General features: G+C 37.6%; 1 protein-coding gene and 1 non-coding gene across 4 annotated transcripts in view; one reads left to right on the top strand and one right to left on the bottom strand.

The window, feature by feature from the left end:
• The first annotated feature begins 3,362 nt into the window (after window positions 1-3,362).
• The window catches only part of CD2AP (CD2 associated protein), a 113,692-nt gene continuing 93,710 nt past the window's right edge, over window positions 3,363-23,344 (top strand). Inside the window, exon 1 of one of the 3 annotated variants that reach the window (XM_057555136.1) lies at window positions 3,363-3,713. In XM_057555136.1, the coding sequence (XP_057411119.1) occupies window positions 3,710-3,713 (4 nt within the window). In that variant the 5' untranslated portion in view covers window positions 3,363-3,709. The remainder of the gene's footprint in view (window positions 3,714-23,344) is intronic. The other 2 variants (XM_057555134.1, XM_057555135.1) reach the window with 2 other exon arrangements.
• TRNAG-UCC (transfer RNA glycine (anticodon UCC)) lies at window positions 14,622-14,694 on the bottom strand. The gene has a single exon. It is a non-coding gene; the product is annotated as a tRNA-Gly (tRNA).

Consider the following 23,344-nt stretch of genomic DNA (forward strand, 5'->3'; position numbering starts at 1 on the left):
TGTTTTAAAAAATAACACAATCAAGTTAATATTTAATTTTCTTTAGAATAATCTTCCTGGTTAGAATAGTTTTCACCAGAAGGAAAGAAGGTAGATGGTTTTTTCAATATAGATATCTTCTGATAAATTCCTAAGAAAACATTAGGAAGACATGATGGCAATTTAGAATGAATTAGATTGGTGGAAATTATGTCATTCTCACAGAAATTGTAATATTCTCTTTCATACCAGATCAATATTCAGCAGAAAAAAAAAGAAAGTGAGTGATTAGAATGGTACTAGTTCAGGACTTCCCTGGCGGTCCAGTGGTTAGGACTCAGCACTCTCACTGCCAAGGGCCTGGGTTCGATCCCTGGTCAGGGAACTAAGATCCCACAAGCCGCATGGTGTGGCCAAAAAAAAATAAAAGAAAAAAATAATGGTATTAGTTCATTTGTCTTAGAATACAAAGAAGGGTGAGGATAGATGGATAAATAAAACCTAATTCATTATAAGATAAAGGAAATAAAGACTAAAAGAAAAGGTAATTTGTTCTTAGCTGAAAGGAATTTGAGGTTAAATCTAAATATATGATGAGATTATCATCTCACCATATTTTTTTATCATCCAACTAATAGTTACTACTGAGGAAAGCAGTGTTTTGAGCTGAGCAATGTGCTAGTTACATAAAAATGTATAAAACATAGTGCCACACTTTGAAGGCCTCATTGAGGGGGTAAGACTTATAAGATGAAATGAGCTCCATGGAGTATTTAATAGCTAACATTTGCTCAGTACTCACAAATTTAGAACATAGTTTCACATACCATTTTGTAAGTTTAAAAAATACATTTCTAGATTTCATTCTTCCACTGGGATTTCCTTTGTCTTCACCTCTGGAAGACAGCATTAACTCCGGGATTGTGATTACTTCCTAGCTTTAGTTCAGTTTTCTCAACCTTTCTTATTATCCTATTCCCTGATCTTTCCAATTTCTTTTATGATCCAGTATGTCAACGTCACCTCAATGGGGTATCGCCCTCTGAATTTGCAAAGTGATTTTGCTTATTTTAATTTTCAAACTTCTAAAATACATGGTTTATGGTGGAAATAATACAGATCCTGAGATTTCTAGGCTATAACTGATTGTACTGATAGACACTTTATCTTGTCAGATTATGTGACCTGACTTCGGGTTAAAATAATATGTTCACCTTATCTACTTGTGGCCTCACTTCTTTATCGCTCATTTAGTCACTGAAACCTTTAACTAACTTTTAACTTTTCTATTCTATATATTCTGAATATATGCAGCTATATATATTACACATTCTGTCACGTATATTCTGAAATTTTACTTTCAAAGGTAACCTTATTGTCAAATCCAGAGTTCTTTTTTCCCTCCTTCTGTTTGTTTTCCTTACCCTCTCTTCATTTCTATTCATTGGCCTTTCTTCTTAAAATATCTAGGATCCTAGAGACCAAGGTATTTAGTTCTCTTCCAATATCTTATATTTTTCTTTATCTCCTTCCATGAATCCTCTTTTGCCTCCCATCAGCCTCATTCCTTCAAAGTTTAAATCGTTTGCTTTCTTCTGGGTTGCAGGAGCCAGACAGATTTCAGGGATATTCCGTTTGCATTTCCACTTTCACTCCTTACTTCTAGGATTCCTCCAGGTTGAAATTATTGCCTTCCTCCACGCTTTAGTTCAATTTATACCTTCCCCCTGAAGCTTGCCTTGCCCATAGTAATTTTCCTTTAAATTCTCAGGAATTTGACTCTCTCTACCTCATACTGTTAATAAACTATCTGTTCATGTCTCACTTTCTGGTTAGAATTCAAAATCTTTGAGGGTAAGGGTGGGACTTCAGCTTTTTTGGTTTGTTTATTTGTTTGCTTGGAAGGGGACAATTAACATAATACTCAATAAATATTTGTTGACTGAAAAAAGTCACAATATGTTTCATGGTTTCAGTACAACACAGCCAATATGTACATCTTTTTGGGTGTGCATATTAAATTTTTTTCTTTTTTCCTTTTTGGTCTCTGATTGTAACTGACAAGTCTTGTTAAAAAGGTACCCTATGTAATCTTTTTACAAATAAAAGATTAAAGGATGGCAAATGCAGGCCTATAGGAGATAGTGGAAATGGATATTTACAAAGTTGCTACTATGTGCCAGACACTGTGCTTTGCACTATAAAGATTTCTTTCCACAGACTCGAGAAACTGAAATCCAGCGAGGTTAACTTATCCAAAGTCCCACAAGAAATAAATGGCTGTGCTGAGTTTCAGAAACCCGGGTTTGCCTGGATGATTGTGAGAATTAAATGACAAAATTGCTTTAAAAAGCACCAACAAATGTTGCTCTCACACGCATCTGTCCAGGAACTGGGTTTGCTTCAACAGTAGAGGAAAAGAGTTGGCTGAACTTTTTTTTTTTTTCTTCTTTTTGAGCTGTTTGGCATGTGGGTTATTAGTTCCCCCACCGGGGATGGAACCCATGGCCCCTGCAATGGAAGCACAGAGTCTTAACCACTGGACCGCCACGGAAGTCCCTGGCTGAATTAATTATATATATTTCTAACTCTAAGAAAGTGTCATATCTGATTACAATAATCCTATGCTCTTTTTCATATTCAGGCTAGAAAAAAATGCCAGGCAATCTCTCAAATCATGACTATCCCGACCTGCTCTCCCCTCCCCATCAGGTAACAATTTAAACTATACTTTCGAAAGAGGAAAGGGATTTAGAAAGTGCTCTTCGGCGGACAGAGACTAAAGGAACCCAATAATTTAATCCTGTAAAATAGAATTTACTCTGTGCCTAAGATTTTTTTCCGACTAAGAAATGCTTCTGATTCATGCGGAACTTTGCAAGGTAAACCGCGGGTTCTGGTTGCAGCTGGACCTCTAAAGTTCGAAAGCAAGCGGTTTTTCTCTCTACTTCTGTCCTCTTGCATCTCTCTCTCGCGGCGTCTTTTCTTTTAGGTCCCCCAAAGCCTGCTGCAGCAACACTGCAAAGTGGGGCAACCCAAGCTCAATTTGCCTATCAGCAAAAACTCTTTGTATCCATCTGAAGTGACAAACCACGCAACACGCCTGTCCCAGCCGCTTCGAACTTCAGGGCGGAGGACTGGTCGCAGCTGTGCTGCACGGCTCCCCCATCCGCTCCGCGCACCTGGACGCGGGCGGCGAGCGACCCCTGGCCATGACGTCACCGCACCTGGCAGCCGCCGGGGGGCAGGCGGTGAGCCGGAACGCGGCGGGGGCGGGGCAGGGAGGACCGTGGATTCTCGCGAGATTTTCCTGCTCCCGGCCCAGCTCCCGGCACCTTCCCGGCCTCTGTCCCGGTCTCCACCTCAGTCTTTGGCGTCACGTTAAAGGACTGCAGGCGCCGAGGGAGCGGCGGGGGGGCGGGCTCCGGGGCTGGGCTGGCGCTCCGGGTTGGAGCCGGCGGCCACGACGAACCAGCAGGTCCCACCCCGTGGCGGGAGCGACCGGGGGTGGGGAAGCCGCCGGCTGGGCGGGCGGGGGAGGGCGCTCCAGCCGGCGCGGACGGGACTGGCCGGGGAACGCCGCGGGCGGATGGAGGCGCCTTCTTGCCCCGCCTGAGCTCAGCCGGGCTAGAGCCGACCGGAGGGCCCGCCTCCTGCCGCCGGAGCGGCCGCGCGAGCAGCCGGAGGAGGAGCGGCGGGTGCCGGGCTGCTCCCCGCGGGAGCCCCCAGCATGGGTAAGGGACTCGAGGACGCTCCCGAATCGGGGAGGCGGTTCCCCTTCTCGATCTCGGCGGGGAGGGGGCGGGGGTCGGCCCCTGCGCGGCCACACGGCTCGCTCCCCGCCGCCCCTCCTCGCCCTGCCTTCCACCTTGCTCTTCTGGCAGAGAGGTGCTCCATCTCGTGCTTTCCTCTCTGCCTCTTTTCCTGGTCCCGGGAAAGGTGAGGGGATGAGGGGGGGGGGCGCCCGATCACCTCGCCCCGCGCCTAGCTCCGCTCAGCCCCGAACCTCCCTTCTTCCTTAGCCCCTTCTTTCCTCCCCGATCCTGGTGGGATGGGGGAGGGTGATCGAAAAACTTGACAAACTAGCACTTTCAACTTCTTTATCTTCTGCGAACCTTTGTATAGATTGGCCTTTTAAAGCATTTTGTAGTTTGTTCGTTAGAAAAGGCAATTTTTTTTTTTCCCTGCTAAAACTTCCAAGGGGTGCCTCAAGGGCAGGGAAGCTTGAGTATTTACCCCGTTTCTACCTGGGCAAGTGTGTTGGCACTTAAATATTAAATCTCTTCCTGAGAACTGGATTGGCGTTTGGTAGGATTTCTGCGTTGAATCCTTTGAGAAGCAGTTTCCTGTTTGGAGTTAGACTTCCTCGCTAAAAGGGGAGAAAAGTACAAGGCCTTATATGTTATTTACTATGTGCTTTAAAGTTTTTGTTTGGAGCTCTGGCTCCAAAGAAAGAATGTGTTGCAGCCTCGTTTGAAAGGGAGTTTTGTGGAGTGTAACAATTTTTTTGATAACAAAGTTCGGTGTGGGCTAGGCACTATCTCCCTGAATCCTTTAAAAATGAAAAGCAGTTTAAAAGAGAACTTTTTTTTTTTTTTTAAATCAAATGTGTGCCCGCGTAAGGCATATGCATGCTCTGTAAGAGTAATCCCAGTGTTGGTTTTGTAGAGCAATCAGAAGGACGCTATCACTTCTTGCAGTTGAGGAAAGAGTTGGTACTGCTTCATCTCAACAGACTATTAACTGAAATTAATAATTCATGAAACTAACAAATGATTTAGGAGCAGGACAAATACAGAGTACTGCTGATGTGGCACCTACTGCCCACACATTGTTTTGTGGGAAATGCCTTAAAGATAGCGTTTATAGACAGTCGCCTAGCTCTTCTGTGTTTTCTTAGACTTTCTACTTCTGTGCTCTCCTGTCTCCCTTTTGCTTTCAGGTTAACTTTTGTACACATAGTGCTCTTAAACTTAGAAACAGTGAAACCTTTGCTATTTGGAACTTTCCAATTAATTTCTTTCTAATTTATTAGTTGAGCTTACTGGGTAATTGAGGGTTTGTCCTCTAAGCTTCAAATTATAAAACGACTTTGAGTGAAAATCATACTAAAATTAAATATGGTATTCTTTTCTGCTTTAAGTAGGATGCAGAATATAATTAAATCTTTTGATGACCCAGGGTCATCATTTGTGACCATCAGTTAACCGTGGTGCCTTGAGGATCTGTTGGATTGTATATAGGACTGTAGATCAGATTTCTTTGCATTTTGAAGTTATTAAGTAAGCATTTTCCTGCTTCTCTATTGGATGTGCTTGTCACTGTGATCAGTGTCCCCCTTCACCTTCCCACTGGTCATTTTTCTACGCCATTTTTTCCTCCGGAAATCAAATTTGTAATTCTGCCTAAGGGTAAAAATGAGTTGACCCTTATTTAGTTGTGAGATCCTCTTTTGAGAAAAGTGAGTATCAATACATGGACATTGGAGTATTTATTTTGATGGTTCGGAGGCCTTTTCTCAGTGACTTTGCTGTGTTCTAGTTAGATGAGTTGCCGGATTATCTCGGTAAAGCGTGATGTTTGTACACTCTCAACTTGACTACCCAGAAATGTGTTTTAAAGGTTGATTACTTGGGTGCATTTGCAATTAATTTTTGTGAGGTATTTGTCAGATATTGTCATATGAATGTGTACTTTAAATTTATTGGTCATGTATTCATAATAAAATTATCAAAATCATTTAAAGGGAGTTTTTTCTTTAATATTAATCTAACATACTTGGTTTTGCTGTCAGAAGTCTTTATTTCTTATGATTTAAGACGATAGCTTAAAATATTTACATGGTATTTTATCTGGTTCATCACGAAATGAAAAATCTTTAATTTCTTCGTTTCGAAATAACTTGGATACCTATTAAGTGATGGTTCTTAACATTTAGGTGGTACATACAGCTAGAGAGTTAAGAGCGTGCTTGGGCTTTGAACTGGGACAGTTTAAGGTCAGATCCTGGCTCTTCTACCTACTAGCTGTTGTGACTGAGCTTCAGTTTCTTAATCTATAAATGGGATAAAACTATCAACCTTATAGGTTGTTAGGAGGATTGAATGAGTTAATACTTGTAAAGTGCTTAGAACAGTGCCAATGTTGGTTGCTATTATTTTCATTTTCAAATGAATTTCCCTAAATCTTGCACCAACTTGAAAAAAGAATTCTCAATGTTTGACCTTTGTTAGAAGCATGATATTGTCTTTGAGGGACCAGCGGGATGAGATGATTTTGTACCAGTGCAGAAACAGGAAGATAACTTTCAAAATTCGGTATACTGTGTGAGAAAGTTCATTATTGGTAGTGAGTTTAGTAGTTTAGGAAAAACTAAGTGGGATGAGTGTTAGTAGAGACTTATTTGAATTTTATCTTAAACTAAAGCACTGTTTTTAGTTTCTGCATTTATTAAATGTGGAAGAATGCTTATCATAAGGAAATTTGAGGCCTTCCGTGTGGAAGAATTGGGGAGAGCTTGAAAAAGATGGAAAGGCAATACTTATATTTCTTATTCCAAAAGTACAGATCTACATTTTGGAGTGGAATAAGACAGAAAGCAAATGGCACGAAGTGTTACTATATATAAATTTTTATTTCTGAAAAAGTAAGCAGATTTTAAGGATTGAATTTCTCTTAATTTTAGATAAGGTTATGAACTTTTTAGTTTAAATTATTTTTTACCACCTCACATATAATAAGTCAACATGTTTAAATTATGAGGCAGTTAATGGGCAGAAATATATACTTGGTTTAGATATAATATGTGTACTTCTGTAATACAGTGATTTATTTCTTTTCTTTGATTCACTCTTTGGATAAAATTGTGATTCATACAAATAAGTAGTGGCAACTGGAAATTGCCTCCTGGCAGCTTACCTTTCAATTTCAGGATTTACTTCAATTAAACTAATCCTGAGCATGAAAGAGGAATATTAGGAAATTTTTGTTTCAAAGTTGGATTGGACTTCCCTGGTGGTGCAGTGGTTAAGAATCCATCTGCCAATGCAGGGGACACGGGTTTGAGCCCTGGTCCAGGAAGATCCCACATGCCGCGGAGCAACTAAGCCCGTGCGCCACAAGTACTGAGCGTGCGCGCCACAACTACTGAGCCTGCGTGCCACGACGACCGAAGCCCGCGAGCCTAGAGTCCGTGTCTTCACAACAAGAGAAGACACCGCAATGAGAAGCCCCCGCTCACTGCAACTAGAGAAAGTCCATGCACAGCAACGAAGACCCAACGCAGCCAAAAAATAAATTAATTTAAAAAAGAAACAAAGTTGGATCACTAGCAAATCTAATACTCAGTTGTATTCCTTAATTAGTAAGCACTTGTGATCAGATTTTTCTAAGTGTTTCAAATTTTGAATAGTTATAATTCCATAAAATCACATTTAGGGTGAAAATTCACATTCTTAATATTTTATATTTTCCTATAGAAATTAGCCTGAAGTTTGCCATACATCTCTCTTAAATGAGGGGTTAGCAAAGTAAAATGATGTCTTATTCACTTAATAAGATGATCTAAATTTTAAGGCATTTAAGATAAGAAAGTTAAAAAAAGCATGAAGTGCTTTTCATTCCATATTGAATGAATATTCGGTTCATTCCATATTGCCAATTGAAAATACCTTCAAATTTTTATTTATAAGTCATCCAGTCTGTCATTTTTTTTTCCCTCCTCTCCTGTGTCATGGAATATTCTCCTCTATTAAGTGTATTTTAAGTATGATACCGTTTTCTAATGTATTTAAAAAGTGGTGTCATGTCAAGAGGTTGAAGATAGGCAAAGAAAGGTGTAATGATTCTTGATTTGTGTGAGAATAGGACAGCTGCAGAAGCAGTTCCTAGGTAAACTGGTGCAAGTTGTGAAAGATCTGAGAGTTTTCAGAGTTTGTGTTCAGAAAAGAAAGAGGGAATAAAACCTAATATGATGTGATTGAAATTTAGGTAAATTGGTAATCATCATGATGGATCTGTGACTTGGTAGAATTTGATATCCAACTACTAGGCAGGTTTACCTCAAGCAGGATTAGTTCTTTCTAGATGGAGAGGCCAGAACACTGGCCTGGGAAATCTGGATGGAGGTACTATAGTTAGCCTCTCAGCATGAGGGTTAAGAGTAGCAAAAGACAGTGTGCAGACAGGTGGAGTTGGCCAGGTTGGTGTGGGAGTGGGATGGTGGTGGGTAGCAGGTACTAGGTAGAGGTTCAGGCTGGCATCTTGGAAAAGGGAGGAAATGGGTTTTAGCAGTAGGCCTTGAAGACCTAGGAACCGGGAAGCAGAACCGGACAGGGTCCAGATTTCTTATGAGAGATACAAGGTAGCTATTTGTTCCCAGGAACAAAAGTGAGCTTGGTTATTGGAATTGTTTAGGATGTGGCAAGCAGTAATATTGACAAGACACTGAGATCCTAAGCTGTAGATCTTATATATTTTCTGCTTGGCACTGCATCGGTAGCTGGATCTGTATGTGTGTTACAAGTGGTCCTGGGTAACTGGAGTGAAAGGAGATTCTCTGCCTCAATGCTTGAGGATATTTCTTGCTTACAGTCTAGCGCTCCCTCTGTTTATTTGGTCTCAGGGATTTGATACATCTGCTCTTTGCAGCTATTTCTTTTTCACCTGTTCTTCTTTCACACCCAAGGCAAAGCAGATTACAAAGTTTCAGCATACCCTTCTGTTTCAGAAACATTCGCACCATCCTTAACAGTGTTATATAGTCATAACTGCCAATATAATAATAAATGGGCAAGTAAGGCATAAGAAACTTGAAAGTACTACTAATTGTTGATCCCTGAACAATTTCACTGAAGTGGTGTTAGGCTAGTTATTAGGCTGGTTATTAGAGAGAGCTTTCTTAGTTGTTTTTTTGTTTGTTCGTTTTTTGTAGAGTATACCTGCCCTTTTCAGTCCTCCCTCATACTCTCCCCACACCATACTACCCACAGCTTTTAGATTTATGTTAGATAGATGTTCAGACTAGTTGTTCCCTGCCTCCCTGCCTCCCTGCCTCCTTGCCTCCCTGCCTCCTTGCATCTTCGTTGCTGCTCGCTTTGTTTTGGTGCACAGGCTTCTCATTGCGGTGGCTTCTCTTGTTGCGGAGCACGGGCTCTAGAGTACACGGGCTTCAGTAGCTGTAGTGCATGGGTGCACGGGCTTAAGTTGCTCTGTGGCATGTGGGATCTTCCTGGACCAGGGCTCGAACCCCTGTCCCCTGCATTGGCAGGTGGATTCTTAACCACTGCGCCACCAGGGAAGTCCCTGTGCTGTACTTTCACTTTTCAGTTCTAACCTTGGTTTTAGCCCAAGTGAGTTACCAAGTGAGTTCGGTATTTTCTTTCTGGGCTCCTAAATGTTTCCTCCTTTGGACTAAATTTGACTTTACCTCTTTTTTGTTTTTTGGTTTTTGTTTGATAGTTTCTGAAGACCTCAGTTGCCTGGATGTTCTATCCTCATACTTACTCTTTTCTTTCAACTGAAAGTGTATTTATTGGTCGTTTGTACTTAAAGGAGCTTTTATTCTAATAAGAAACTCTGCTTTTTAAAAATTCATTATTCTAAATTGATATCTAGCCTAAAATGTTGACCTAGTGTCACATATGGCCATGTTATGGACTCTTTCTTTCCTAGAACCTCTTTATACCACATCATTCCTTTCAGTGCCTCCGGTAGACTTGCATTTTTTTTTTTTTTAGACTTGCATTTTTAATCTTTAAAATTTTGTATACTTTATTCAACTTTCCATCATGATCACATACTGTTTCTCCACTAATTTGCAAACCAGAGATGACTAACATGGGATCCTGAATTCCCATATCTATTTTAGTGCCACATAGCTCAGGTTCTTTTTTAATTTTATTTATTTTTGGCTGCGTTGGGTCTTCGTTCCTGCGCGTGGGCTTTCTCTAGTTACGGCGAGCAGGGGCTACTCTTTGTTGCTGTGCGCGGGCTTCTCATTGAGGTGGCTTCTCTTGTTACAGAGCACAGGCTCTAGGTGCATGGGCTTCAGTAGTTGTGGCGTGTAGGCTCAGTAGTTGTGGCGCATGGGCTTAGTTGCTCTGCGGCATGTGGGATCTTCCTGGACCAGGGCTCAAACCCGTGTCCCCTGCATTGGCAGGTGTATTATTAACCACTGCGCCATCAGGGAAGGTCCCTCAGGTTCTTTTTAATGATTCAGTGTCCAGGTAATTCTCAGAGGGTGACTGTGTGGCATCTAATCACTAGGAGTTTCTAGGAGAAAAATACTTTAAGTATGGTAACAATAACAGTTACCACCAACATTAAGAGAAAGGTTCTATCACAAGGTCACATTGTCAAGGAAAGGAGCTTCGGATGAGAGATTAATCAAGAAGTATTTGCCTTAATGTGAGGAATGTGATTAATGCCATGCTAGGTGCTAGGAGAATTAGGACAAATATTAGTTTTGGTGCCTCAGGTAGTTTACAACAGTGTTGGGGGTTGGGCATATTATTAGAATCATCTGGATTTTTAAAAATTTCACACAGGAGATTCTGATGTAAATGCTCCCATGTCTCCTTACCTACAGTTGTTGATGAGTGTCATCGGAGTGTTGGGCTGGCTAAGAGTGTTGTGATAGGAATAAGAATTAACATGATAGGAATAAAACTTAACATGTGAGTCATTAGAAATCCAAATAAAAAAGGGACCATAGTACATTAAGAAAATATATTCCAGTGTAAGAAATGTTAAAATGTAATAAGAGAAGTATAAGGAAGATCAGGATATAGATTCCTGCGTTGGAAGGCAAATAGGATTTGTTCATCTCTAAGTTTGACCAATGACATAGTGAGTACTTGGCAGTAGCCAAGATATTTTTTTCTCTACTCCTGGTACTGTCTTTAGAGTAAAGCACACCTTCATTTGAACTGGTATCTTCAAGATCCTTTTACCTGAAATATTAAAAGTGTCCTAACCTTCTTAGTGTCTATCAGTGCCCCAGTACTGAGGAGGCCAGAACTTTACCTAACATCTAGACTGACTTTATTAACTATAAGAGTACCATTCCTAGAGTATATGTATTTATCATGATTATCCTAATAATCAAGTACCAAATTGTTTGTTTTGGATTATAAGTATAGAAGTTCATATATTTGTAAAATTGAGACCATACAGTCTTGGCTAAAGTAGCGTGTAATGTTTTTAGGAAACATATTTAAAGTTGGTCTTTCAAATGTATATTCTTCTGCATGTTTTTTTATTCTAATTCTTTGTTACACTTTAATTAGTTAGAAATGTGTTTTACTATCAAAGTTTTTTATTAGACTTTAATTAAAACTCCTGCTCTGCTGCAGCAGAATGTACCCTGTTGAGTATTTTGCCTTGCTCTTTTGGGGTGTGTGTATGTGTGTGCATATGTACGTGTGTGTGCAAGCTATTTAAGATGAAGACTCTATTTTTACTAACTTACTAATTAGACCATTCTTATCAAACACATTTTATGAAGCAGTTAAAAAAATTACCTTAGTACAGCAGAAACTAACACAACTTTGTAAATCAACTATACTCCAATAAAAATTTTAAAAATTACCTTAAATGATGAAAATAAATCTGTTGAGAGTTCAGAATTTTCAGAATGAATGTCAAATGGAAACGTAAAGGCTATACTTTAAATTTCAAGATAACCTCTTTCCCACAAAAATTTCCTAAATTTCTTGTATTCTTTGTATTCTATACAACCCAACTGAACTTATGATTAAATCTCAGTTTAAAGCCTAAATAAAAATTCCTTTGTTATTCTTTTTTTCCTATGTAATAACCTTACTTGCCCTGAACTTATGGATGTCACAGACCCCATCACTTATTTTATTCTATTAAAAGAATTTAACACTCTTCGTAACTAGCAGAAAATTGGGAGCTTGCTGTGTGTCCACTAAGTCTGTGATTCAGTAATGTTTTAATTTGGAGTAATTCGGGTGGATGAGGTCTAACTTTCTTTTTACAAGTACAGTTGACCATTGGACAACACAGGTTTAAACTTCGCAGGTCCACTTATATGTGGATTTTTTTCAGTAGTAAATACCATAGCACTATAGGATCTGTGGTTGGTTGAATTTGTGAATGCAGAACCGCCCGTCCAAACGGCCGACTGTAAATTATATTTGAATTTTCAACTGTGAGGAGGGTTGGCGCCCCTAACCCCCACGTTGTTCAAGGGTCAACTGTGAACTCTTTAACCCTTTCTGTATGACTCATTGAGACTCTTAAGTCCCTTTAGTAGAGAATCAGTAATCTGGGATATTAAACATCTTGCCAGGTGGATCTGCAGATTGACTACTCTGTGTATGTTACATTGATGTTACATACTTCTAATAAATAAAGGGGAAATTACTTATTTTGCATATGAGACAGATCTTTATGATTCTCCAGTTTATCCTGTTAAATAAATTTAGGCATAAAGACTTAATTTGCTCCAGAAAGTTTGTTTAAAATAACTTGAACAATGTTGTTGAACTGTAAAATTATACGATATTAAATGGGTATCATGAAGCAAGTATACATATGGTCTTTGAGGCATACTAAATTGATAAATTACATATATAGTTAAAATTTTTCTATAGCCATGTTGAAAAATACAGCAAAGGTGAAATTAATTTTAATATTATGGGTATGTTGTTTTAAAGAAAATACATTATTTCAACATGTTCAGTATAAAAACTTATTAATTAGTATACATTTTTTTCTGTTTTTGGAATCTGGTGTGTATTTTACATATATAAAAAACATCTTAGTTTGGACTAGCCATAATTCACATGCTCTGTAGTCACCTGTGGCTGGTGGTTACCAGCTGGGAAATGCAATTTTAGAATGTAAATATTAAGGGTTTTTGTGAATCTGACGAGAGTATATATGAAAATATTTTTAAAGTATTATGCAGTTAAAATTGTTATGTAAGGAATTGAACTATTTTAGGGTTTTTTAATGGTAAATAAACCATTTTTGGCCTTATCTGATTAGTTTTGTATTAGATATTTAATTAGCGATAATTTACTGTAATTAAATGACAAGTATATTTTCTCATGGAAAAAAATGCTCAGTTTAATAGATTGCACGTAATAAGCTTGAAGTTTAGTTCTTCTTCTAAATAAACTGTGATTTTTTGGCAGTCGGCCTGTTGGTGTATTGGAGAATTTGAAACTTTTGAATGACATTTGGTTTGACATTTGAATGACTTGAGTGTATAATTTGGCCTTAGTAATAAGAGACCTGTTCTTTCAGTTTATAATGCTTAACTTCAGAGATAAGTAAGATTTAAGTGTGATATTTCACAAAGACATGAATGCTGTTGGTAAGAGCTCAAAAGAAAAACACAGACATAATTATTGGGGAATAAGTTTTCAGAAATGACATGGGAAAAATATTTCAGAAACCTGTCAGTTTTAAACATGTAAAATTTTGCATGGACCTGTGTGATGACATTGTTCTGGGTAAAGTGTCTATATCTTTTGTTGGATTTTCAGTGAGGTCTGTAATCAGAAAAAAGTTCTGAAGGACTGTTAAATAGCTATTATGTGATTTTTTTTTTACCCCCCTACGTTCTAACGTTTCTAGTTTTTTAATCATATTCCACACTAATTGTTTTTTCCATAATAATAATAATTATAATTCTATCTTGTCAGTAAATACTTTGGTTTAAATTTGACAATGTTTCTTGAGACGTTTGTATCTATCAGCACAGACAGAAGCACTCAATAAGAAGGTGGGCAAGATCCTTGCACTCCTGTTGCTTAATCGTTAGTGGGGAGATTGTAGTATATTATGACAGGTGTTAATATTTAGTGAATATTTATTAGGTACTTCTGTTTAAGGCACAGTTTTAGGCACTTTATAAGCATCGTCTCATTTAATTCTCACAACAAATCTATATACATTTTTGTGTACTGTTATTTTTCTCATTTTACAGATTAGGAAGCAAGCACAGAAGTAGAAAGTAATAAATACTGAATCCAGGTACTCTTAATCACGATAAAATGTAGAATGAATTCCTAACTGCTCCTCTGAGAGATGTCCTTTGGGTTATGGAAAATAGGTATTTCTGATCCTCCTTAACCTGCCCTGCTGTTTTTTTGGTTGTATCCAGGTCCTAGAACAAGTGCCTTTTAGTAGCAGCCACTCCAATATTTGCTGAATGATTTTTTTTTTTTTTTTTTGGCTGCGTTGGATCTTCATTGCTGTGCACAGGCTTTCTCTAGTTGCGGCGAGCGGGGGCTGCTCTTCATTGCGGTGCGTGGGCTTCTCATTGCAGTGGCTTCTCTTGTTGCGGAGCATGGGTGCCAGGCACGCGGGCTTTAGTAGTTACAGCACGTGGGCTCAGTAGTTGTGGCTCGCAGGCTTCAGAGTGCAGGCTCAGTAGTTGTGGCACACGGGCTTAGTTGCTCTGCGGCATGTGGGATCTTCCCAGACCAGGGCTCGAACCCGTGTCCCCTGCATTGGCAGACAGATTCTTAACCACTGCGCCACCAGGGAAGTCCTGAATGAATGTTGAGTATGATTATACTTGTGCCTAAATAAGAGGTTGTTTTTTGAATATTTATTTATTTATTTGGGTGCACCAGGTCTTAGTTGCAGCATGTAGGATCTAGTTCCCTGACCAGGGATCGAACCTGGGCCCCCTGCATTGGAAGTGCAGAGTCTTAACCACTGGACCACCAGGGAAGTCCCTAAATAAGAGTTTAAAATTTTAGACAGTGTAATATCTTTCATTTCAATGCTCCAAATAGCTGTTGAGTACATACTATATGTCAGGCATTGTGATGGGGTTTGGGAATACAAAGATGAGTAAAACATAATCCCCTGCTCTCAGTCCTGGCCAGATAGTGTTGTGGGATCATTTGCATTTAACACTTCTTTGACTCTAAGAATTTAAATTATTGTTTTTTGTATGCATGCATTCATTTTTGGTGAATGCTTAGAAACGTAAGATGCTTAGAGATTTTGGTGGATGCTCAGAGAAATTCAAATAATTACTTCAGATTTTTTCTTGATTCTGATTATTCTTATAGGTTCTTGCAGTTGTCTGTATAACTTCATTATGTTTTTAAAGTCTGCTTAGAAAGTGAGTAAAATTGTCTTTTATAGCAACTTCCCACTTTTTGGTAAGCTTAAAATTTCTTTTTAGCTGATATTTTGCGAATTATTATCATTTAGGAAATGCTTCCAATGCTAGACATTTTATTGAACATTTAATCCCACAAGAGCATTCTGGGTTAAAATATCATTGTTCCCATTCTTCAGATTCAGAAATTAAAGTTAAAGAGATTGTTACTCACCCAAGGTCAGACAGGATATGGAGAAGGCAGAATCAAACTTGCATTGATCAAAGCATTTCCTCTTAATTATTTTTTAAAACATTTTGGGAAGGAGAAAAATGTTGAGCTAGACAGAGCAAGTAACATAAATTGAAATGATTATGTCCTGGTGTGGTTTAAAAATGAACCTTAAATATTTATTACCTGAAAATTGTGAGTTGGTGTTACACATTGTTCATGTATTTGGGTAACTATTTTCTCTTAAAAGACAACAAATTTTAACTGTGTGTTACACATTGGTCTTTTACTCATTTATCTAGTAGGGTATCATAGGATTTTTTCTTTTTTTTTTTGGTGGGTTCTATAAAACTTCATGACAAATATTCATTGGTATTTAAAAAAAATCTGGCTTGAAATGTGATTAAAACTAATTTCTAGTGTCTTTTTAGAGTTAATAGTGGATTAAAAATCTGAGGAATATTTAATTGAGTTTTCCAACTTATTTGCTTTTTAGATAGATTTTGTATATTTGTTGTTTTTAGGATTTATTATTTTGGGAGGAGACATTAATCACATGTATATGGTAATTTCTTTGTTTTGGGCTAATTCTTAATCAGTTTTTTGTGAGATTAAAATCCTTTTTCATTTTTGAACTTTGCTTAAGGTATTTTTGTGGATATCTGTCACCTATTGATCTGATTTAGTAATGTTTAAAGGAATGTAATACTGTGTAAAAACTTCCTCATACCACATTTGCTTTTCTTCTCTTGAATATGTGGTAAGAGTATATGGTACTTTGCAAACTTTCACACTCTATTTGAAACACAGAAAGGAGGGGTGGGTTTTCTATGTGATATCTTAAGAATGACTGGATTTACTTATCTCTGCTGAAAAACATAAGAAATTTTATGCTTATCAGTTCTGTGTTTAACAAGCTTGAGGAAGTAAATGACAAATTATAATATTATACATATAGTTAAAAGAACTTTAGGGATGATACTGTGCTTGTAATTAGCGTTTTGACTAATAGCCCTGGGTAACTGTAGGGGACCTAAATAATGAAATATCATTGGTTAATGGCATTAAGCAATGCTCATCAGTTTTTCATTTCTCCATTTATGGTAAAGATAGTCCTGGAAATAAATTTCTGGTAAAAATTTTTGGTTTATGGTAAAAAAAAATTTAATCCTGAAAATAAAAACTAAAAATATTAAAAAAAAATTTTTTTAAATAAGAAATAAGAGGTGGAAGCATTAAAGTGTTTTTTATCATATAACTACTTCTTTGGCAATAAAGCTTATATTGGAGTATATTTTTGTTAATTTTTGTATAACTTTATATATTTTGACCTTTGCTATAATAAACAACATTTAATTCTCAGTGGTCTAATGTAACCAGTGCTATAATAGAAATAAGGTTAACTTGACACACCCAATTAGATGCCATTGTGCTATTTATCTGTATTGTATTGACCCAAACCAAAGTAAACATTCCCTAGTGACTGCTCATACAACTCAAACCTATTTGGAATTTGTGTAAATTGTTTACATTATTTTTTCATTAGGTGATATTTCATTATCCAAAAAATATGTGTTTATGAGGGCAGAACAGTCAAAACTTTTATAGTACTGCCATTAATATTTTTGTGCATAATCTTTTTAAAAAATTCTGAATTTTAAGATTTTTAAGCCTGGTTTTCAGACATTTTTATTTTTAAAAAGATCACTATTTGTAAATTAAGTGTTGAACCATAATTAAAAAAGAGTCACGTACCACAGTATTTGTTGCAGCACTATTTACAATAGCCAACACATGGAAGCAACCTAAGTGTCTATCAACAGATGAATGGATAAAGAAGATGTGGCACATATATACAATGGAATATTACTCAGCCATAAAAAGAAATGAAATTGAGTTATTTGTAGTGAGGTGGATGGACCTAGAGTCTGTCATACAGAGTGAAGTAAGTCAGAAAGAGAAAAACAAATACCTTATGCTAACACATATATATGGAATTTAAAAAAAAAGGTTCTGATGAACCTAGGGGCAGGACAGGAATAAAGATGCAGACATAGAGAATGGACTTGAGGACACGGGGAGGGGGAAGGGTAAGCTGGGACAAAGTGAGAGAATAGCATTGACATATATACACTACCAAATGTAAAATAGACAGCTAGTGGGAAGCAGCTGCATAGCACAGGGAGATCAGCTTGATGCTTTGTGACCACCTACAGGGGTGGGATAGGGAGGGTGGGAGGGAGACGCAAGAGGGAGGAGATGTGGGGATATATGTATATGTATAGCTGATTCACTTTGTTATAAAGCAGAAACTAACACACCATTGTGAAGCAATTATATTCCAATAAATATGTTAAAGAAAAAATTGTGTTTAAAAAAAATACTCCACCGGCACTACCCCCCATCCCTCCCTGCAGCCAAGTTGTTAAGTAAAAATGTTTTTTTGTTTTTTTTTGTTTTGTTTTAAAGTGAGGGTTAAGTTCTTAGAGTGGCTTAGAGTGGCTTAGTGTACTTTTTAAATACTTCACTTTCTTTTACTTGTTTTTCATTCTAGGTTTTCATATTTTTCTTTTCGGTTCTAACAGATACTCTTAATTCTTTGTCTTGTTTGCTACAAATATTTATTCCCAGTTTTCAACTTGTTTGCTTTAGTTTAGAAATTTCTTTTTTCTCCATAATTTTGATATTCACTTCCCTTTCCTTCCCTCCCTCCCGTCCACTTCCTTCCTTTTGTTTGAAAGTGTGTGTATGCTTGTGTGTGTGTGTGTGTGTGTGTGTACTGTGTTCTTTTTTATTCAATTAGAATTTGTGGGATATGGTATGAGATGAAAATCTGTATGTAGCATGTTCCCCTTTTACACAGCTTTTCAACACTGGCAGTTTTGTGTTGACATTTTGGGCCAGAAATTACTTGTTGCTGAGGGGCTGTCCTGTGTTTTCATCGGTGCTAAGGCAGCATCCCTAGCCTCTACCCAGTAGATGCCAGTAGAATTCCCTGAGTTGTAACAACCAAAAATGTCTCCAGACATTCCAAAGTGTCCCCTATGGGGCAGAATTATCTTGGTTGAGAACCATTACCCTAATATAAATTAGTTCTGAATTTACATGTTCTAAATCTAGATATCCTGAGAGAAACTGAATTGCTATTTTAGCCTCAAAGCTTATGTTTTCTAGGGCAGAGCTTGAGGTTAAGACCTCATGCTGTAGGCTTTTTACTGTGACGAGAGGGATCAGGTTCACACAGACACACACACAAAGGCTAATTTTTATTGAATGCTTATTTTAGAATCTGTGGATCATGTGGTTTTTCATATTACATCTATTTATATGATAAATTAGATTCTCCAAGATTAAATCTATCCCATGATAGACCTTGCTTAGTTGTGGTAGCTAATTATCTAACTATGCATTTGAATTGTTTGTTGACATTTTACTTAGCACCTTATCTATTTGAGAGTACATTTCTGGCTGCAATCTTTGGTCTTGATAACATTCAACTTGTTTCAAATACTGATTATTTTAAAATAGTGAAGGTTTGTGGGCTTGTTTTGTGTTCTGTAGTAGTTTTGAAAGAATTAACCTTTAAAACAAACTATTTTTGGTAACTTTTTTGAGGTCATTTTTTTTTTAGACCACTTTCTGATTTTATTCCTGGATTATTGATCTGTTGATTTTTAAAAAAATCTCTTGAGTAATTAGTTTTTCTTTAAAATAGAAATTTATCCATTTCATTGAGATTTCTAGGCTTGGAACTTTATAGTCTCTCCAAGAACCAGCCTAGTTTCATAAGTTCTCACATGCCTCTGGGCTGCTGAGTCTGACCCAACTCGGCAACATCTCTTTCTAGAATGTTGAATTGGCAGATCTCTTTGTGTATTCTGTAGTCTCTTGCGGTTCCAGTTGATTTTTCATTGCTCATCCTGATGAGGCTTCTTTGAAGTATTAAATCTTTTGAGACACTTTGGAAATGGATTGCTGGATGAGTTAACCATGCAAGTGCTAGTGCCGTTTGAGATGACTTAGTAGAACTGATCAGTTAGATATATGTAATTTCAGTCTTTGGTATTAGGATGGTTATTCATATATTGGCAAAAAATAGCCCCAAATATCTAGGATGAATTTATTTTGAAGTTTACTGACTTCAGAAGGATCTGGTTTATTTAGCTCTAATAAATGAGATGTTAGTGTTTTCTAATATAGTTTGATTATCTGAGAAAAATTAAGAATAGAATGCTACTCTAACATGTATATAAAATTAGCTCTTACAACAAACTGATTTTTAATGAATAAGTTAATTTTACTGGAAAAAACATGGACTGCGTTGAAAGTTGGACTTCCGAATAAAGGTTTTGTTAAAATAAAGTGGATAAAATATATGAAAGTTAACTCAGTATAATTCTGCAAGATGAGCAAAATGAAGAGTAATTTAATGTTATTTAAGGAGGAATTCATTGTACTGAACTGACATTTACTGCTGGAACATATTTTTTGCCAAAACCTTTATAACTCACTCTAATATTTTGAGGAACATTTTGTATAATTTATGTAGTATAGTGTATATTGTATATATGCATATTGTATGTGAAGATATTATAAAATACACTGAAGTACTTAACAATTCTTACATCTGAATATAGACATTATAATTAAATTGATGGCTAGGGGCAGATAGCACTTTTAAGTTGAGCAAATAGTCAGGAACTTGAAAAACAGTGCATTTGTAAGTCAGGATTTCTTGTTCCGTATGACTTGTTTTATGGAATCTGTGGTTTCTAAGATAATAAGGTGATCTTGGAAAATTGGTGTTAACTTTTTTGTATTGAGTTTGGTTTGGTAACAGAATTATAGAATTCTATCAGAGAGTAGGGCGGATGGGATTTATGACTTTTTAATGATTCCTTTATGGTTGAAACATATCCCCACATGGCTCTAACTGGCTCTACAACTAGGTGAAATGTTTTGGTATATATTGTGGGACAAAACATCAGATACCCTCCTGTATCACCTTGGAATGAAACCCTCACTGGGAAAGAGTGACATTACAATAAGGAACACAGTTTTGCATATTTGGGGTTCTGCCACAGTAACATTCTGTATATACAGTCCACTATGGGATACTAACGTTAGTGACATCTTTCTGATTATAAAACTGTTCATCTTAGGAAGTTTAGAAAATACAGGGAGGATAAAGAATGACAAAAATGGCCCATAAACTTCTACAGAGTGAATAGTTATTTTGATGTGTTTTAGGTCTTAAAAAATAAATGTATTTTACAGATTTGGTTCATGCTTCACATATACAGTTGACTCTTGAACAGTGCAGGGGTTAGGGGCGCCGACCCCTTGCAAAGTTGAAAATCTGCATATAACTTTTGACTCCCGCCAAACTTTACTAATAGCCTGCTGTTGACTGGGAGCTCTACAAATAACATAAACAGTTTATTTTCACATATTTTGTATGTTACATGTACTACATACTGCATTTTTATAATAAAGTAAGCTAGGGAAAAGAAAATGTTATTAAGAAAATCATAAAGAAGAGAAAATACATTTATTAGTACTGTACTGTATTTATTGATATAAATTTATGTCATCGGCTTACAAGATGAATTGTCTATCAGTAGCTACATCAATATTGTCTTATATGATACAAAACACCGTAGATGTTATATGTATTACTAACACTAGACATCAAAAATGAAAAGATAATGTGAAAAATGAATTTGCATTTATTTATAGGTATAATGATTCATACATTGATAACAAAGAAGCAGCAATATTAATGCTTTATGGTAGCCTAGTATAATTGATACGGTTGCTTCATGGTAGCCTAGCCTTTACACTAGTGAATAAATTGTTATAAAACTATGGCATACAATATTGCAGTCATATTCACAATACAGTATGTAAATATTGTTACATTAAAAAAAAAACACCTGTGATGATAGGCTAATATACAGTTTCTCCAATTATGAGAGAGATAGGTATACTGTATGGTAATGTAATTCTTTGAAAGCCAAGATATAAAACAGTAAGAAAACTAAGACATTAACTTTATATTAAATATCACCCATGCCTATGTAAGGACTGGCTATCTACTTCAATACAAGTCTTGCACACTATGTTCTACTTGATGAATACTTAGGTGATGGTGATGATGATGACACAGAAACGTCTCATACATTTCTTGCTGTACAGTTATGAGATTTTTCACGTGAAGACACACACAACAGGTAAGTTTATTAACTGTAAGGCATGATGATTATTTACTGTTCCTTAAGTGGAAGTGGATAATCATAAAGGTCTTTATCCTTCTTTTCACATTGGGTAGGCTGTGAGGAGGTGGAGGAAGAAGAGCAGTTGGTCTTGCTGTCTTGGGTGGCAGAGACGGAAGAGTTGGAAGGGGATGCAGGAGAGGCAGGAATGCTTGGTATAACATTACGGAAATATAATTTTTGTGTGACTTTTTTTGCTTTTTCATTTTTCTAAAAATGTTTCTGTAGGTACCAATCCTTCTTCCACAGTTTGCTTTAGTTTCAGTGCCTGTATCCTAGAAGGATCCATCTTGTAAAAGGAGTCAAAAGCATTCTTGAATAATCAGAACTCTTCTGCCAGATTATCAATAAACAAATTTGTCAGTTTGTTTTCTGGCACTGCTGTTTTTATGTCGTCTTTCTCATTGTTTCGTTTGGAAGCATTCATCTCCTTCAAGTCGTCTTCTGTTAATTCCTCTGGTGTGGTGTCTGTTAGCTCTTGAATTTCTCCAAGATCCATACCTTGAAACCCTTCACCCTCCACCTTTTTTTGCTATATCTATACTCTTCCATGATTTCCTTGACTGGATCTGTTGTAAATGCTGTGAAGTCATGTACAACAACTGGACACAGTTTTCTCCAGTGGGAATTTATTGTTTCGGGCTTGATGGCTTTCACGGCTTTTCTTTTTTTTTTTTTTAAATAACAACAATGGCATCTTCATTGGTGCCATTACAGACTTTCATGATCTCTCTATGGAGGTCCTCTTCGATAAATATTGACAGTCTTTTCTGTAGAGTACTATGTGCGATGAGCCTTAAAGGTCCTTTGACCCCCTGATCTAGAGGCTGAATTGGAGCCATTGTGTTCAGGGGCAAGTAGGTAACTCCGATGCCTTCGTTGTTGAACTCATGGGGTTCTGGGTGGCCAGGGGGCATTGTCCAATATCAAAAGAACTTTAAAAAGTAGTCCTTGCTTGGCACAGGGAGATCAGCTCAGTGCTTTGCCACCACCTGGAGGGGTGGGATAAGGAGGGTGGGAGGGAGACGCATGAGGCGGAGGGGATATGGGGATATACTTATGCATATAGCTGATTCACTTTGTTATACAGCAGAAACTAACACAACACTGTAAAGCAATTATACTCCAATAAAGATGTTAAAAAAAAAGTAGTCCTTTACTGGCAAGATTTCTTTCTTGCTTGCTTGCTTTCCTGCTTTCTCGCTTTCTCCCTCCCTCCCTTCCTCCCTCCCTCCCTTCCTTTCTTTCCTCTTTGTTGCTTCCCGCTGGCTTTCTCTATAGTTGCGGTGAGCAGGGGCTACTCTCATTGCGGTGCGCAGGCTTCTCATTGCGGTGGCTTCTCTTGTTGCAGAGCACTGGCTCTAGACACGCAGGCTTCAGTAGTTGTGGCTCGCGGGCTCTAGAGTGCAGGCTCAGTAGTTGTGGCGCACGGGCTTAGTTGCTCCGCGGCATGTGGGATCTTCCCGGACTAGGGCTCGAACCCATGTCCTCTGCATTGGCTGGTGGATTCTTAACCACTGCACCGCCAGGGAAGCCCCCAGTCCTTTTTCTGGATTGCATTCTTATCCAGGCCTTCTTGTTTTATAACCAAAAGATTGGCAGCTTGTGTTTAATCTTTTCCTCAAGGCTTGGGAGTTAGCAGCTTTATAGATGAGAGCAATCCTGACCATAAACCCGACTGCATTTGCACAAAACAGTTGTGTTAGCCTGTCCCTTCCTGCCTTAAATCTTGGTGGTCTCTTCTCTCTCTCTTTCTCTTTTTTT

This window comes from Balaenoptera acutorostrata, chromosome 10 (assembly GCF_949987535.1).
Source record: "Balaenoptera acutorostrata chromosome 10, mBalAcu1.1, whole genome shotgun sequence".
Taxonomy (NCBI): Eukaryota; Metazoa; Chordata; class Mammalia; order Artiodactyla; family Balaenopteridae; genus Balaenoptera; species Balaenoptera acutorostrata.